The sequence below is a fragment of the Phragmites australis genome, chromosome 14 (assembly GCF_958298935.1).
Source record: "Phragmites australis chromosome 14, lpPhrAust1.1, whole genome shotgun sequence".
Classification (NCBI taxonomy): Eukaryota; Viridiplantae; Streptophyta; class Magnoliopsida; order Poales; family Poaceae; genus Phragmites; species Phragmites australis.
Window position 1 is genome coordinate 4,927 of NC_084934.1, and position 18,708 is coordinate 23,634.

An 18,708-nucleotide genomic window follows, 5' to 3' on the forward strand; every position below is an offset into this window, starting at 1 on the left:
CCGCTGCCGACACACTTTCCGACCCCCAGCAGGTGGTCGGGACCCCGGCCGCTAGGTCCGCCTCTGGACCACGTCGGGTGCCACCTCGGCGCAGGCTCGCTTTCAGCGAGGCCAGCCCAGGGAGCGCGCTGCTTGCAGCACATGCTCTCCTTAGGCACCCGCCCGTTCAGGCCACGCCGAACACTCCGGAAGGTCGGTGGATCTAAGATGTCGTTGCTTTGGTCGGCACTGCTCGTCGCCAGGTGCAGGCCGGGAGTCCTCGCACCACTTCCCAGCATGGTGCCGCCAGAGTCGGCTCCTCAACGGGTAACACCCGCACCGGCCGAGGGGTCTCTAGGCGGAGTGTCGTCCCCCTGGCCGTATCTGAAGCCCGGGATCTTCGTTTGAGCCTTGACGAGCGGAGGGGCCACGAGGATGCCCGAGTTACTCTCGAGCGTCAGCGGGAGACTCGGCAGGGGGTCGGGGCAGAGGACCAGGCTTCCTCTCTCCCGGCCCAAGGCCACCGGGGATCCCCGGCTCGCCGCCACTCGCCACCGAGGACCCCCGCTCGCGCTGCGGGGTACGCCACCGGCTGTCGTGCCTTCACCACCGAGCTCCGCCGGGTCAGGTGGCCTTCCAAGTTCCGCCCCGAGCTACCGGAGAAGTACGACGGGTCCATCGACCCCGTCGAGTTCCTCCAAATCTACACGACGGCCGTCCAAGCGGCCGGAGGCAGCGAAAAGGTGATGGCAAACTACTTTCATGTTGCCCTGAGGGGCTCCGCCCGCTCTTGGCTTATAAACTTACCCCCAGGGTCTATCGGCTCCTGGGATGACCTGTGCCACCAGTTCGTGGCCAACTTTCAGGGCACGTTTACGCGCCCCGGTTTGGAGTGCGACCTTCACGCCGTCCAACAGCAGGAGGGGGAGACGCTACGGCGCTTTATACAGCGCTTCAGCCAGGTTCGCAACACCATTCCACGAGTGGCCCCCCATGCTGTTATTGTTGCTTTCTGGCAGGGCGTCCGCGATGAGCGGATGCTCGAAAAGCTAGGTACGCACGAGATCGAGACCACTGCGAAACTCTTCGCACTGGCCGATAAGTGCGCCAAGGCTGCGGAGGCCAGGGCGTGGCATGCTCCTCGCCCCACCTCCGACCAGCCAAGTTCTTCCCGCTCCGACAAGCGGGAAAAGAAGAAGAGGAGGAAGCGCGAGGCCGCTCCCGTTGAGCCAACCCAGGTCCCCGCTCACAGGGTGCCGCAAGAGCCCGACCACCGGCAAGAGCGCCGGCCGGGTGTCGATCGACGCCCCGTCAGGGCCCCTGCTCGGGCTCCTCCTCGGGCCTCCGTGCCCACAAGGGCCCCGGCTCCAGCAAGGGCCCCGGCCCCCGGCCGAGCTCCTGCTCCAGCGAGGGCCCCCGCTCCCGCGGGGCCCGAGCCAGGTAAATGGTGTCCCATACACCAGACCAGATGGCACGACCTCACGGAGTGTCGTACGGTCAAAGGACTCGTGGAGCAGCGCCAGAGGGAGCGCGACGAGTCCCGCGGAGGAGGCGATACTGAGGTCGCCCCCGACAACGCCGAGCTCGGCTTCCAGGAGCCCGAGCATGCCGTCGCCTTCATCGACGGGGGCGCTTACACACCCTACTCGCGCCGTGGCATCAAGGTCATGCGACGCGAGGTGTGCTCGGCAACCCCGAGCGAGGAGGCCACAAGGCCCCTGAGGTGGTCGGATGCTCCGATCACGTTCAGCATGGCTGATCACCCCGCCAGTACTGCAGCCGTGGGACGGCTACCTCTGGCAGTGTCTCCCACTATCTGCAATGTCAAGGTCGGCAGAGTGCTGATCGACGGTGGTGCCGGCCTCAACCTCCTTTCCAAGGAGGCTTTTGAGAAGCTGCATGTGTCTTCCCGACGCCTAAAGCCCTCGCTCCCCTTCTGTGGAGTGACCCCTGGGCACTCCCTGCCCCTCGGGCAGGTTGAGTTGCCTGTCACGTTCGGGAGCCGGGACAACTTCCGCACGGAGTGCGTCCTCTTCGATGTCGCGGAGCTCCCTCTCCCCTACAACGCCATCCTCGGGCGTCCGGCGCTTGCCAAGTTTATGATGGCCGTGCATTATGCATACCTTACGGTTAAGATGCCCGGCCCCGCAGGCTCTATCTCTGTGATCGCCGACTCCGGCGGCGCCGTCTCCTGCGCTGAACAATCATACATGGCTCTGGTCTTAACGCAGGCCGAGGTCGATGGCTCTACAGGGGGCCCGGGACCCTCTTCATCCAAACCCCGACTCGTCGCCGACACCTCTGTTCCAACGAAGGAGGTCGTGGTGGGCGAAGACGCTACCCAGGTTGTCCGTATCGACGGCGACCTGGGCAGCAAATAGGAAAGCGCACTCGTCGCCTTCCTCCGGGCTAACATAGACGTGTTTGCCTGGCAACCGTCCGACATGCCCGGGATCCCTAGGGAGGTGATCGAGCATCACTTGGCCGTGCGTCCGGACGCCCGCCCGGTGAAGCAGAAGGTCCGGCGGCAGGCGCCAGAGCGCCAGGAGTTTATCCGCGAGCAGGTCAGGAAGCTCCTCGACGCTGGATTCATCCGAGAAGTCCTCCACCCCGACTGGCTAGCAAACCCAGTCATCGTCCCGAAGGCCAACGGCAAGCTTCGCATGTGCGTGGACTACACCGACCTTAACAAGGCTTGCCCTAAAGATCCCTTCCCCTTACCTCGCATTGATCAAATTATAGATTCAACTGCGGGATGTGATCTTTTATACTTCCTAGATGCAAACTCTGGGTATCACCAGATTCACATGGCCATAGGGGACGAGGAAAAAACTGCTTTTACCACTCCGGTGGGGACTTATTGCTACATGTCAATGCCTTTCGGCCTGCGCAACGCTGGATCATCCTTCCAGCGCGCTATTCGTATCACTCTTGACTCGCAGGTTGACCGCAACGTCGAGGCTTACATCGACGATCTCGTGGTCAAAACCCGAGACCGCGCCACCCTGCTCGAGGACCTTGCCGAGACTTTCAACAGTCTCCGCTCTACCCGCCTCAAGCTCAACCCGGAGAAGTGTGTCTTCGGGGTGCCGGCGGGCAAGCTCCTTGGTTTCTTGGTCTCTGGCCGAGGGATCGAGGTCAATCCAGAGAAGATCCGGGCCATCGAGCAGATGCGACCCCCAGTTCGACTCAAGGAGGTCCAGCGCCTCACCGGCTGCATGGCAGCCCTCGGGCGCTTCATCTCCAAGCTCGGGGAGCGAGGGCTCCCTCTCTTCAAGCTTCTGAAGAAATCCGGTCGTTTTGACTGGACGCCGGAGGCCGAGCAGGCCTTCCGCGACTTAAAGAAGTACCTTACTTCGCCACCCGTGTTGGTGGCTCCCTCTCAAGGTGAGCCCCTACTACTTTACGTTTCGGCCACTCCTCAGGTCGTGAGCATAGTGCTGGTAGTGGAGCGCGACGAGTGTTCGGGGCCGGGTGCTGGGTCCCAGCTCCCAGAGGCCCACGACCACTCACTTGTCCTCGTGGCTCCCCCTGGGCAAGGGGTCGAGCCCGAGCACGCTGCTCTTCCCAGCCAAGGAATCGAGCCCGAGTGCCCGGCCAGCCCCGACCATGCCGCCGACCCTGGGGGCTGCTGCAGCCCCCCGGGTGGGGCCACCGTCTGGGCCCGCCGGATACAGCGACCGGTGTACTTCGTCAGCGAAGTCCTCCGGGAAGCCAAGACAAGGTATCCCCAGGCGCAGAAGCTACTCTATGCCGTGCTCATCGCCTCCCGGAAGCTGCGCCACTACTTCCAGGCGCACAAGGTCTCGGTGGTTACCACTTATCCACTGGGACCCATTCTCCGGAACCGGGAAGGCACCGGGCGCGTTGTCAAATGGGCGGTCGAGCTGGCGGAGTTCGACCTACACTTCGTCTGTCGCCAGGCAATCAAAAGCCAGGCACTCTCCGACTTCTTGGCAGAATGGACACCCGTCCCCTACGTCGTCCCAGAAGAGATCTCTACCTATCCCGGGCACGACGCGCCCGGGTACTGGGTCATGCACTTCGACGGTTCCCTCTCGCTTAAAGGCGCAGGGGCCGTAGTGGTTCTCACCTCCCCAACATGTGAAGAGCTCCGGTACGTCGTGCAGTTGCAGTTCCGCGCATCCAACAACATGGCGGAGTATGAAGGTCTCATCGCCGGCCTCCGGGCTGCGGTGGGGCTCGGGATTCGTCGCCTCCTGGTCAAAGGGGACTCCCAACTAGATTGTGGCACATATGTACCCAACGTTACCATTACAAACATAACATTTCGCTTTTTTTCTCTCCCTTCGCTCTCTCCCTCTTGATGCCGATCCGAGCTCCTGCTGCCCGAACTCCTGCTGGCCCAAGCTCCTGCCGCCAGAGCTCCCGTCGGCCAGAGCTCCTGCGGCCCGAGCTCCAGCCGACCCAAGTTGCAGTTGGGATCACCAAGGTGGGGAGGTGGTGGATCCGGTCGGAGTCAGAAGAGTGTCAGCGGTGGGGTGCCGGGTTTTGGGGCGGTATCGGCATTGAAAGAGATGGCCAGAGTCGCGGCAATCAGTGGCGACAGTGGTGCTGCGTGGTGAGCGAGTTTGTAGGGGAGGGAATGAGAAGAGAGATTATAATAATTTGGTGTTATTTATTTTAGATTGTATAATCCATATTCTAAAGATCCATATTCTAATAATCATAATCTGGACTGTTAGAATCATAATAAAAAATAAACAGACCTAAGACTAAGCTAGCTGTCGAGGAAGAAATCCATGAATCAGCTAGCTAGCTGTGCTTTGACTGAACAAACCTTGCATGCATGTTCTAGCATTGCCTTCATCCATTGATAAAACAAAAGGGGAAACGAGCACAAATGAGCTCCTTTATTCTTCCTTACTGTATCACTTTGGGTTCAAGCACGCATGGCATTGGCACATATTCCTAAGACAAATATAGACGATTGATTGCATCTCACTATTGGAATTGTTAGCTATTTAAGCAAAGAATGGCGAGGTATCGTGTTTATGAATTATTGTACTATATGGATCGGCTTCCATGCACGCATGCGTGCGTGTATATATATACACATATAGTGTATGCATGCCTTCACCCTACCATAGCTAGACTGCTAGAACCTAGAGGATGGGTTTGCTGTCCCCTGCTAGGATTAGCCAGCTCGACTACTGTTTGAGGTATTTCAACATGACATGGCGCCAGGGCGAGGGCGAGTCCAACTCCAATAATCATATGGAGGGGGACTTGATGATGCAGCGTGCGGTGATGTTCACGGCGGTGCTCATGGCCATCCTGGGCGGCACCCTCTGCGTGGTCGGCCTCGAGCGCCTGATCCGCGGCCGGTCCACCCTCTTCTCCATGGTGCGCTTCCTGCTGCGCTTCACCTTCGTCCTCTTCCTCCCCCTCCTGTCCTACATGGCCTCCCACGCCGAGGGGAAGGAGGGGCAGCTCCAATTCGTGCTTCTGTGGTTGCTCCTCATAGAGCTCGTCCGCAAGAAGGTGGAGGTGATGGTGCGATCGGCCGACGGCTCCTTCTCCAGGGCCGCCGACCGGTTCAGGCCGATGGGTCACTCCGACGAGGTGACCCGCTTGGTGTGGATCGGCTACCTCATCTACTCCAGCATTATTGGACAGGGCTCAACTCTGGTGATGACCATGTTTTCCATCCTCTGGTTACTGGCCCTGGCGAAGCTGGGGCAGAGGGTGCTCAACGAATGGAGGGCCCAGGAGTCGTTGGCTGCCGCGGGCAGCGCTCACCTCATTTCAGGTTATATGCAGCATGTCCTAGAGGAGGAGGAGAGCCAGAGCGGCGGCGGTGGCTCAGGCTCTGGTGCTTCCACCGACCCCATGGCCAACTGCAAGTACTTGGTGATGGGGGAGGAGAAGCTCGTGCTCAAGAAGACCGGACAGCAGCCGAATTCCAAGGTACTCACGACCCCTCACTGTGGCTACGGTGTGGGGAGGTTTCCTCACGACCAAGACGAGCAAAAGCACGTCCATCTCCTCATCGACGTCAACAAGGTCAAGAGTTTGGTCACCGTGAATCAAATATGGTCGGAGCTAAAACAAACTCCGGCGCCATTGTGTTGCTTCAGCAACAGATGGCGAAACTTCATCGATCACCTGCGCTTCTTGTGCCTCTCTTTCTCTTTCTTCAAGCTGCTGCGGCGCCGCTTCGAGCACTACCCCATGGTGGAGGTCGGCTCCAAAATGGCGCGGAGGCTGATGCTCGAGGGCCTACTCAACAACCATGAGAAGGAACCCGACCGCAACGCCATTAATGCATTCAGAGTGCTTCAGCTGGAGCTCGACTTCCTTGATAACTACTACCAGGCTGGCGTCCCGGTTGTGATATCGGCTCCTTGGCTTTTCTTCGTCAACTTTCTCATGTCCCTCCTCTTTGTTTCGATATACGTCTTCGCCGTTCTGGTGATAGTCACACTCGGCGCCGATGAAAATTTAGGCAGATACATCATCATTGCCATGTTGCTTGTGATCACCCTCCTTTCCATTGAAATCACTGAGCTCCTCACCGTATACTTGTTCTCCAATTGGTTTCTAGTGCACCTGCTATGCTTATACACTGCCCCGGGGAGCTGCCTGTGGAACTGCCTGGCCAAGCCAATCATTTGCTCCTTCATTGCATTCCGCTTTTTGGTATTTAATTCATTCAAGCTTATGCTTAGACTTACCGGAAGGCAAATTAAGACAACAAAGATCAAGATCAAGCAGGTATCCATTCTCCAAGATTGTGAGCCAATTAAGAAATTGTTTGCATGGGCATCTCACGTGACACTGGCAACTGAAGCCAAGGTAGCCATTGTCGAGTCCTTGAAGGGTATCGACCTGGGCACCGGCAATGTCAGCCTGCCCCACATAAGTGGCTTCAATAGCCGTGGAAAAACTGCTACCGAGATCATCCTGGCGTGTCACCTAGCCACGGAGCTACTGGACATGGCGCATGGCAAGCGAAAGAAGAAGAAGAAGAAGCAGCAGCGGCAGCCCGAAGACTGCGACCGGACTGTCGCGACTACCCTGTCAAGGTTCTGCATGTACCTCGTGGCGCGCGCGCCCGAGCTGCTGCCGGACAACGAACCATGGGTGTCCGACAGGTACGAGGAGGTGAAGAGCTGCCTGAAGGAAGCGTCGCGCCGATGCTACTGCGGCGCGTGGGGGCGCCAGTCCTGGAAGGCGGTGATGGAGACGAACAAGGAGCATCTCAAGAACCCAACGGCATGGGCCGGCGTGAAGCTGTTCCAGCAGGTGCGCACAGAGGACTCTGCAGCTGCCTGGAAGAATCTGGCCGAGTTCTGGGTCAAGCTGCTCATCTACCTGGCGCCGTCCAACGACGTGGAAGGCCATGCCAACGCGCTGGCCTCCTCAGGTGGCGACCTCATCACCTGCCTCTGGGCCTTCTGCACGCACGCGGGCATCAGGCGCCAGCATGAGGACGACGGCAATCAGGTGTAGTAATTCCATCGGTGCCGTCCGTCCGATTAATAAAGCCATGTGCTGAATGCGGCATGCATGCATATATGGCGTGGTGTGGTGTTGCTTTGATTTATGCCGCCATTGGGTTCGTTGTGTTGTCTGTGGCGCGTGTCTTATGTTTGCTTGCATATGTCATACATATTTAATTTTTAAGGGTTGTTCGGCATTGTATTATTGTATTTTATTTGTTTCTTTTCAAAAATGTAATGAAATGATATTGAGGATTGCTGCAAATTAACATCAGTCGTCGTAAAGGTTAAACACCACATTTCGATCCGTGTAATTTACCATGGCCTCAGAGAACATTAAGATTTCCAAAAAAAAAAGGAAGAAATATACTTTGCTATTTGGTTGTTCATACCGTCGTGTTGTTCAATTCTATGCTAGTATATATACATGTCACTGCAGACATCATTAAGCTCTTAAAAATGTTCAATTTTGACTGTTAATTTTTCTAGTCAGTCACTACACATCACTACCGGAAACGAGACCTATGCTGCCGAGTGCATTATATCGGGTACTCGGCAAACAGCCACCTACGCCGAGTTCCCAACGAAAGCACTCGGCAAACAATTAGGCACTCGGTAAATTCATCAAAAAACACTCGGCAAACAATAGCACTCGGCAAAAAGAGAAAAAACACTCGGCGAATTCGGGCACTCGGCAAACAACGCGCCACGTGTCCCTCCGTTCGGCGGCTGACGGCGAGTCGCCCCTTTGCCGAGTGTCGTCTAACGGACACTCGGTAAACATGTATGTTTGCCGAGTGCCCGATATTAGGCACTCGGCAAACTATTTTTTTTCTTTATTTTCTTTTTTGTTTCCTTTTGTTCTCTTTTCTTTCTCGTAATAACAACCGACCAAGGGCCGCCACACATCGATTCCGGTACTACTGCAGTATGGTTTAAGGATGATATTGTTATGAACTTGGAGTTAGAATTCAGTCGTGCTTCAAGATTGAGATGCAGCAGATGTGGACTCCTGGGAGCAGCCCTTGGAATCAGTTGTGCTCTAAACATGTGTCAAAGATGCTACCGTGTGATGAGCTGAGCTCACAAACAAAAGAGAATGACAATTCTTCTTGCTTGCCTTAAAAAGGAATTTCTCTGCTATATACTATCATTCCAGCTGTCATCCAGACAAAGAAGGAATTTTCAATACTTGCCAAGTGGAAGAAGCAAAAGCTGTCACGTACGATGCTTAGAAACCGAAGCATCTCCGAAAAAGAATCGTGATTTCGAGAGGGAACGGATCAGGTTTGAAGCCAAAGTGACGGTTGAATCATCGTTTGACCTTGAAACTTTTTCTACACTCAACATACAACATAGAATATTCCATGTTAAACTTTGGCATTTTTCTGGGTCCATTTACTATTTTTAATTCATTAAGTGCATTTCCTGGCTTTTAATGGATATAAGTCAAATTTGATCTGCAAGTACATGAAATATTGAACAAAAATGGGTAGAAAAATCATATTCATGTTGTTGAGTCTATTTTTAGGCCTTACCCAAGAAAAATGGGTAGAAAAATCATTTTTCTACTCCGATTTTATTTCCTTCTCCCCGGCCGCCGCCGCCGCCTACCACGCCCCAATCCGCCGCTGCCGCCAGCGCCGCCCTCCCTCTCCTCCCAGATCCCCCTCCACTGCTGCCGCCCCGCCTCGCGCCGCCCTACCCGCACCGCCCCCCTCCGACGCCGCTCCGCGCCGGCCGCTCCGCGCCGGCCGCTCCGCCTCGCGCCGGCCAGGTCCCCCTCCTCCGCTGCCGCCCCGCCTCGCGCCGCCGCCTGACGCCGCCGCCCGACGCCGCCTCGCGCCGCCCCGCCCGCGCCGCCCCCCTCCGACCTCCTGCAAATCAATAAGGTATGTGGTCTCTCCATGCACACCAATTGTTTGTTCAATTGCCAATTGTTTGTTCAATTATTTGTTTGTTCAATTGTTCAATTGTTTGTTCAATCTCCATGCACACCAATCGGACGACCTGCCGCACCGATGGCTTCATTGAGCTTCTTGCTGGTGGACTCATGGGGCCCTAGCCCAAAATGAATGTTTGGAAAATGCGCCCACTGAAATAAATAAATAAATAATCAATATAGTGACATCGACTAAGTTGGAGCAGTCTATATATTGTTTTATGTACTTGTATACCTTAATTAAAATTTTAGAAATTTAATCAAATCTTAGTTAAAACAATAAGTATTTATGATCGGAGGGAGTAATAATTCATAATATTGGCTGTACCTTGTTTCACCTAACATATGTTTATCTACTTACTTACACTTAACGCCACATTTCACCTAAAATATATGCTAAAAGTTAACACTATATCTCACCTCAACTTTATATATACGGATGTCTTCTATAACCTTACTTAAAGTTGTATCCTGAAGCACATGCATGAGAAAGGAAAAAAATGGCTTCTCTCCCTCTCAATTGCTAATGCCAACTTGTGCATGAGAATTAACGATCTAGAATGCTTATTTCAGAGATTAATGGTCGTGTTGGATCAATCAGCGCCTCTTCAAAATATAAAAAGATCTAGACAACACAAAAGTTATAGGAGGACACATATAGTTTGTTGACGATCGTATGAGTCCTAGCCAAGTACATAAAATAAATTTTCAGCTAAAGTTCAATAAGATATGTCACTCTCGATATTTCTATTTGACTAGTATTGTAAATTTGAGGGGGGCCCGAGGTAGCTGGGAAGGAAGTTTCGTTAATTGGTGGTTTGACGTAACTTTCTTTGCGTTGCGTGCCCCATGTTGCTGAAGCAAACAACTTTCAAATCATGAACACAAAATCTAGTGAAAATCTACTGAGTTCTTTTTGGGAGGATTAGCTAAAATACTGATTATTATTATCTGATGCGTGTTACTCAGGGGGGGTTGGAAGATCCCTGTGGACGTACGGCGAGAAGTACGGCCACTTATCTAGTCAAAATGTACTTCTTTTTGAAAGGTTATCAAGACACAATCTTTAATAGGAGAAACTGGTTATGGTATTTAAAAAAAGTTGCTTGTTTGCTCGAACGAGTTACGCTTATTTTCTTTCTTATTTTCAAACTTAGAGGATTTACATAAACCTGGTCAACCCATCTCACTGTCTAAATAAAAGCCAAGTCTGAATTCTTCCAAGTACATGATTTGTGTTCCTTGCAGAAAAAAAAAAGTTATGTGCGTTGTTCCCTGGTGATAAGATCCTTGTTTTATTCCATTTCACCTTTTTGTAACTGATAAATTTAAGATAGAAATTAGTTTAATGATTTGTTCCTGTACTCTAAGCGAAACCAACCTTTCCGAACTACAATTTAGAGACTCATAGAATTAATAGACACTGATTGCTAAGCATAGAAAGCGCACATGTTATTAGTTTAGAAATATCGATTTTTGAAAGCTTCCACCAATGCTGCGTTTTTTTCTTTAGAAAACTTAAACAAAAATGGGTTTTCCTAGTTGCGGACATCTATGGGAAACTTATCTCCACACTTGCGATTGGTTTGATGCTTAGATGAGCGACATCCTCTCGTTACATGTGAATTTTCTTTCTTTCTTTAACATTAGACCGATACATTATTTCTCTAGGTCATAGTTAGATGTGGTCGTCTTGATGAATATATAGGGACGAGCTCCTAGGAAAATATGATCGGGAAGGAGAGGATCAGTCTGGGTTGTGGGTCATGCTAATCGAATAACTTTTCTATGTCAGTTTTGCTATTTATTACAAATGAGGTGCCGCCGAAATTTTGAATTTTGGCTAATTTAGGGTTTAGGATGTGCATGTCGCGTAACCTATGCGTCTCCCGTTTGAAAGAGTTATGGTTATAAATATGCAAGTCTTTGCATATCTATAACCGTAACTGTTTCGAATTGTCCACATTTTTTGGACAGCCCGAGGATGTGTAGATTGGGTTCGTTTCAATGCTCTACTCCGATCCGAGACAGAGTTTCGGCAGCGTCTCCCCGTTGTTCTCCGGATACACATTGTCTTGGCTTGTTGCCGAGACGTGTATTTGGAGAACAGCGGGGAGGTGCTGCCGAAATTCTGTCTCGGATCGGAGTAGAGCATGGAAACGGCCCAATGTACACATCGTCGGGTGGGATTAGGACCTATCTTTACCTATTAGATAGTTTGATGCATGCCGATTCCCTCTTATGGTAAAACACAAATATTTGATGGAAATAATTAATTGTATAGTAGATGAAATTGATTTTTATATTACTTGCTGAATAAAAAATATTATATGTGTATGTTTCCCAATATGTTAGAGCATGGATGATCGTGAGTGGATGTACACTGGCCGCTCTAGTCAGGGTTTTTTGACCGATGAATGGATCCAGAAGACCGATACATTTTTGGAATTAGCATTTGCTAGGCCTAAGGGACCTTGTGGAACTTGGTGCCCCTGCAGTATTTGTGCAAACGCGCGTCAACAAACAAAGGAGGTCATGGGTCAACACCTTTGTAAGAATGGGTTTATGCCACACTATACCCGGTGGACCTACCATGGTGACTCCGAACGTGCCAGAGAGGAGGTGGTGCGTCAACGCACCAACGACTATGATGTCGGGGTCGGAGACATGCTAGATGACTTTCATGACGCACATTTTAATGAAGCACGTATGGAGGAAGTGCCGGAGTCAACCGCAAAGGACTTTTATGATATGTTGTCTACGGCGCAGCAACCCCTTCACGGGCATTCCAAGGTTTCTCAATTGGATGCCATCGGACGCCTAATGGCTATCAAGTCCCAGTTTAGCTGCAGCCGAGAAACCTTCAACGCAATGCTGACAGTTGTTGGTAGCCTTCTCCCAGAAGGTCACATTCTGCCAAAGAGCATGTACAAGTCGAAGAAAGTCCTCCGTGCACTTAAGATGCCATATGAGCAGATACATGCTTGTCCAAAGGGATGCATCTTATTTAGGAAAGAACACGCAGACGCAAAGTACTGTGTGAAGTGCAATTCCTCTAGGTATCTTGAGGTAGACTCTGGTGATGGTCAGAAGAGGCAGCTCGCAATCCCCGTGAAGATCCTTCGGTATCTTTCATTCGTACCGAGAATCCAACGTCTGTATATGACTGTGGAATCTGCTAAACAGATGACATGGCACAAAGATGGGTGTCGATACAATCCTGACAAGCTGGTACATCCATCGGATGGTGAAGCATGGAAGAGGTTCGATCTGATTCATCGTGAAAAAGCTCTAGAGGCTCATAATGTACGAATTGCGCTCGCAACTGATGGGTTCAATCCATATGGTATGACTTGTGCCTCATACAGCTGTTGGCCCATGTTTGTTATTCCCCTCAATCTCCCCCCCCCCGGCGTCATCTTTCAACGAAAGAACATATTCCTGTCGCTGATAATTCCGGGGCCTGAATACCCGGGGAAGAATATGAGTGTGTACATGGAGCCGCTGATGGATGATTTGGTCCGTGCTTGGGAGGATGGGGTCTGGACATACGACCGAGCTACAAAGACAAACTTCAAAATGCATGTTTGGTACCAGTACTCCCTGCATGACCTACCGGCATATGGGATATTTTGTGGCTGGTGTGTGCATGGGAAGTTCCCATGCCCAGTATGCAGGGCGGCTCTGATGTTCATTTGGTTGACAAAGGGTGGCAAATATTCTTCCTTCGACAAGCATCGACAATTCCTTCCTCTTGACCATCCATTCAGACAAGACGTGCAAAACTTTACGAAAGATGTAGTTGTCAAAGGCTCGGCACCACCTAAGATGACCGGTGCCGCGGTTCGTGCTCAGTTAGACGCTCTCGAGGCCAATGCCCAAGGAGATGGATTTCTGGGATATGGTGAGCAACACGCCTGGACTCACAAGCCATGCTTGTGGAATCTCCCCTACTTCGATGATCTCCTTCTTCCACATAACATTGATGTAATGCACACTGAAAAGAATGTCGCTGAGGCCATTTTTGGAACAATCATGGACATTCCTGAGAAGACGAAGGATAACGTTAAGGCTAGAGTCGATCAAACGAGATTATGCAATAGACCAAAGCTAGACATGGCCCCTCCCAGAGGCGGGAAATCGTGGACGAAGCCAAAGGCCAATTTCGTTCTTACAAGGGCCCAAAGGAGGGAAGTACTTGAGTGGTTCCAAACCTTGATGTTCCCTGATGGGTATGCAGCGAATCTGAAGAGGGGAGTGAATTTAGCTACTTTGCGAATCAACGGGCTCAAGAGTCATGACTATCACATATGGCTTGAGCGGCTACTACCGGTGATGATTCGAGGCTATGTCCCCGAGGATGTTTGGCTAGTGCTTGCGGAGTTGAGCAATTTCTTCCGCCAGCTTTGTGCTAAAGAGTTATCTCATACCGTGGTAGCAGACATGGAAAGACTGGCGCCTGTGTTGCTCTGCAAGTTGGAGAAGATCTTTCCACCCGGCTTCTTTAATCTGATGCAACATATGATTTTGCACCTCCCGTATGAGGCACGAATGGGGGGGCCCGTGCAGGGCCGTTGGTGCTACTCAATTGAGAGATTGCAAAAGATTCTTCGAAATAAATGTAAAAATAAATGCAAAATTGAAGCATCCATAGCCAAATCATACATCCTAGAGGAGGTGTCAAACTTCACAACAAAATACTATGCTAACAATCTTCCCAGTGTGCATAATCCACCCCCCTCGTTACAATGCTGGCAACCCCAAAGATGAATCAAAGCTTAGCATCTTTAGAGGGCAACTTGGCAGTGCAAGTGGTGCGACTAACAAGACCTTGCAACATGAAGAGTGGCGCACTATTATGTTGTATGTCTTGACCAACCTATCCGAAGTGGAGCCGTACATGCAATAAGTGCTCAATACATTATTTCTCAACTAGTCACAAGTTTGTGTCCAACTCCGCTTCTTCTCATTGCTATAGGGAATTCAATGAGCAATTCTGGCATGAATCAAGGGAACCTACCCTCGAGGAAGCTTCGGCCCTTCTTAGAGATGGTGTGGGAAATGACATGACTGATTTCATTTCTTGGTTCAAACAGAAAGTGCTTTCTAACTTGGCTATTACACCAACTTGATTTCATTTCTAACTTAATTTCATTTCTTACATGCGACTAATACACCAAGCTATCCCGCTTAAACTTGTAGGGAACAACCGACGAGTCTATGAGTGCCGACTTGAGACAAGTTGCTGATGGTTGTGCCTATAGGGTCAGGTCATTTAAGGCTTACAACGTGAATGGATATCGCTTCCACATAGCAAGCCACGAGCAGAGTCGGCCCAATCGTAGAACAATAAATACCGGAGTTTTTACTCCAGGCTTAGATAGGGCTGAGTACTACGGAAGAATTGAAGAAATATACGAACTGAATTTTGATGGGAGCAAACCTCTGAATCCCGTCATATTCAAATGCCATTGGTTCGATCCAGAAGTTATGAGACGGACCCCTAATCTTGGGCTAGTCGAAATTCGACAATCAACTGTCTTACCAGGAGACGATGTCTATATTGTGGCTCAACAGGCCACACAAGTTTATTATCTCTCGTACCCGTGCAAAACCGTTCAGCGTCTTAAGGGTTGGGATGTTGTGTACAAGGTACCGCCACACGGTAAACTACCAGTCCCAAACAATGAAGATTACAACATAGACCCTAACACATATGATGGAGAATTCTTTCAAGAAGATGGCCTCGCAGGGAATTTTGAGATCGACTTGACGGAAGCTCAGGGCATGGAAGTAGACAATGAAACTGGTGCTGACGAGGACGAAGAAGACGAGGTTGAGAATGCGAGGGACTTGGAATTACTTGAGTGGTTACATTTAGGCAATGACAATGATGACGGCATTCCTCCTCCCGAGCATCAGGATGATTATTTCAACACGCGTGATAGTGATGATGAGACTTATGATCCAGCTGATCCCGATGATGATGATTATTTCTAATAACTGTATGTTTATTTCTAATAACTGTATGATTTATTCTTTCTCATAGCATGTTTTTTTTAGTATGCTTCATTTATTTACATCAAGTTGTAACATCCGTACTAATTGGTTTACTCGTTCTCATAGGAAGTGATTGAAGCATGGTGGGTGGTATGAGGAAGTTGACGTCGCTATACAAAAAGGCGACGGGGAAAGCCACGGATGCAAGTGACGGGTCCGGAAAGAGACCCCGGGGAAGACCTCCAGGAAGGCCGAGAGGCGGAGGCAGGGGTGGAGGAGGTCCTTCTATACCTGCTGTTGAGGAGGAGACTGAGTCGCCTCTAGGTGCGGCTGAGTCTGAGTCTGACTCGCCTATACCTACGGCTGCGACTCAGTCTGGGGATGAGGAGGAGCAGGTAGAGGAGGAGCAGGTTGACCAGGGGGTAGCTCTAGCTCTACTTCTTCTCGTGTGTGGCTGCGTGGTCCTTCTAGCCTCCCGAGGCGACCGGTGCCAATGGCTAGACGCCCGCTCATTCGACCAGATGGGGAGAAGTAAATGGCTCTCTCTACTCTCACTATTTTTTTGCCTTTATATCTTCAATATTTCAACACATACTAATAAATTGCCTTTACACTTGTGCAGGAACTGGCTGAGGGTTGGAGAGGGTGACCACTCACGCCATGTAAACGGCATCCTTGGACTTTTGATCAAGGAGAAGTTCCTTGGCATGGTTACTTTGGGCGGAGTAACCGAGCCGGCATACACATGGGCCCACTATGCAGCCGCGCCGGATGCCCGTGACAGGGAGAGAAGGGTGTTTCCCAATAGAGCCGAGCGGGTGAAGGCCGAGCTGTGGGTAAGTTTCTTTCGCACTACATTAGTCAATACTAATCGCATGGAAATTATTTAACTAATGACTGGATCCGTCACGTCTATATGCAGGATTTTTTTAGATGCGAGCCGGACTTAGAGGCTAAGGCAGCTGCTGTCGTCGACAAAGCTGCCAAGAAGCTTGTTAAGGATATGCACTACGAGGCGCGCGTCCAGGCCGTGATCAAATTTCACGCGGAACACCTTGGAGCGAAGGTGACAAAATAAGACGCTAGGACCATATCTCTGACCCGGGAGCAGTACCTGCAGGTAAAGTACATTAAAGCTTATTATTCCTTAGATTACTAACACTTAATTTCTTCTTCTTATATATCATGTACTTGATTATTTAGGTGCCTCCGGGGTGGTGCGCAGGAGACCTTCTGTGCTAGACGGTGATCGTGGAGAAGTGGTGCGCTCCCGAGTGGGAGGAGAGTCACAATGCTTGCCGGGAAAGGCGATTGTTGATGCCTGGCGCGCCACACCATCAAGGCAACCTCAGCCTAACTAGTTTCGCGGCTAGATGGGTATGCAATAGCATCTGTTGTTCCCAAGCTCAGTTCTCCTTAATTTCTGTGCGGGTGTCCCCTTTATGAATGTTATTGCTTTTCTGTTGCAGTCGGCAAAAAATGATGGTCAGCCTCTCTCCCAGTTCAAGGCTTATGCTTTGGCCCATAAGTCAAAGGCGATGCACGGGGTTGCATATGACCCGAATGACCTGGCCTCAGCGTACAGCAACGAGAACGTCAAGGCTCGCCTGGATGGATACACATCGATGGCAAAGGAGGTCCACGGCCCAGACTTTGATCCGAGCGAGCATGATCTTGATGGGGAAGTGGTTATGAGGGCGGGAGGAGGCAAGAAACATGGCCGGTTCTGGATTGGCGAAGGCACACTCAATACGGCCACCACTCCCTCTCTCTCTCAGCTTAGAGCTCAGAGCACGAGCTCAGGTCCGGGTATACGTCCTCGCCCAGAGCCTACATGGATTGCGATGAACGAAATCCAGGTTAGTTCTATTTCATTCATCCTCCATGATCTTTACATGCTTTGCATTGGAACGATGATGAGATTGCGATGACATACTGTAGGCCCAGCTGGATGAAGAAAGGAGGCTCCGGCACGAATTAGAGAGATCGTTCGAGGAGAGGATGGCGGCAGAACGATCCCAGTGGTATGCGATGATGACGCCCCTTTATGCTGCAATGGGCCAAACTCCGCCACCGATGCCAACCCCTTCTCGTCCACTTGCTCCACAGGCTCCACACACTCCTGTGAGTTAGTTTATAACCTTGTAATCACCATTATTGCCATTCCTACAATCATAGAGTGTTATGCTAACTATCTCCTCCTTTGTGCAGTATCCATCAGAGGGATCGAATACGCATGTAGCTGGAGGTTCGCACATTGGTACTCCACCTCACTTTGGTTTGTTCTCCTCACTTTGAAAACTTACTTTTGTAACCCCATATCCATACTTAGCATTTCTGTTTACTTTCAAATGCATACTTCTTACTTAGTGTTTCTGCTCCTTGATTGATGCAGGTTAAGGTGGTAATCAAGTGTGGAGTCTGTTACGGCCTGCAACATTTTCTTTTTGTTTGGACTATATTTTGCTATCTTGTCGCGACAATTTGTGATATTTGTGTCACTTGCGATGTTTATGCGACGGTTTATGTGATGTTTATGCGACGGTTTATGTGATGTTTATGTGAATGTGGTAATCTGTGAGATATATATAAATTGTTTTGAATTGCAGCGACAGTTTTGAATCTGGTATGGATCAATTGGTCGTCTGGTATAGAACAGTTTGCCGAGTGTTACACTTGGCAAACAAGGATATGCCGAGTGTTACACTCGGCAAACGTGACACGTATCGCAAGGCTGTTTAATCTGGTATTTTGGATGCCAGTTTGCCGAGTGTATACACTCGGCAAAGAGTGCTATCTCGGCGCTATTCTGTACTCACTTTGCCGAGTACCCTCCAATACACTCGGCAAACGTGATGTGATTTGCCGAGTGTATTCCACGGACACTCGGCAAAGTCGCGAGCGCCACATGTCCTCGGGTTTGCCGAGTGTATACATTAGACACTCGGCAAAGAGGCCGTTAAGGCCCTGGCGCCGTTAGGTCGCTTTTTTTGGCCGAGTGTCGTATTTGGCTCTCGACAAATATGTTTGTCGAGTGCTCGATATAAAACACTCGGCAAACAGCTGTTTGCCGGCACTTGTGTATGCCGACAGTGTTATGCCGAGTGTTTTTAGCGCTTTGCAAGTATCAAAATCCGGTAGTGCATTGTGGCAATCATTCTATCGATAAAAGCAGATATAGACGACGGACAAGCATGACAAGCTGAGCAGGTCCAGTGGAGGGCAGTGGCAACGGTAGGGTGACCAGACAAGCATGACAACAATGAATTTGGCTAAGGGATCAGACTCATTGGAAAGATCTCGTCCTAAGTTTTCCAACGA

At 50.7% G+C, this 18,708-nt stretch overlaps 2 protein-coding genes across 2 annotated transcripts; both read left to right on the plus strand.

Annotated features, from left to right (window-relative positions):
* Positions 1-5,112: 5,112 nt before the first annotated feature.
* Positions 5,113-7,455, plus strand: LOC133891144 (uncharacterized). Its single transcript, XM_062331867.1, has one exon. The coding sequence runs from the start codon at positions 5,113-5,115 to the stop codon at positions 7,453-7,455; it is 2,343 nt and encodes a 780-aa protein (XP_062187851.1).
* An 8,082-nt stretch (positions 7,456-15,537) lies between these two features.
* Positions 15,538-16,151, plus strand: LOC133891759 (uncharacterized). The gene is made up of 2 exons (XM_062332504.1): positions 15,538-15,918; positions 16,010-16,151. The coding sequence occupies exons 1-2, from the start codon at positions 15,540-15,542 to the stop codon at positions 16,018-16,020; spliced, it is 390 nt and encodes a 129-aa protein (XP_062188488.1). The 5' UTR covers positions 15,538-15,539; the 3' UTR covers positions 16,021-16,151.
* Positions 16,152-18,708: the final 2,557 nt, after the last annotated feature.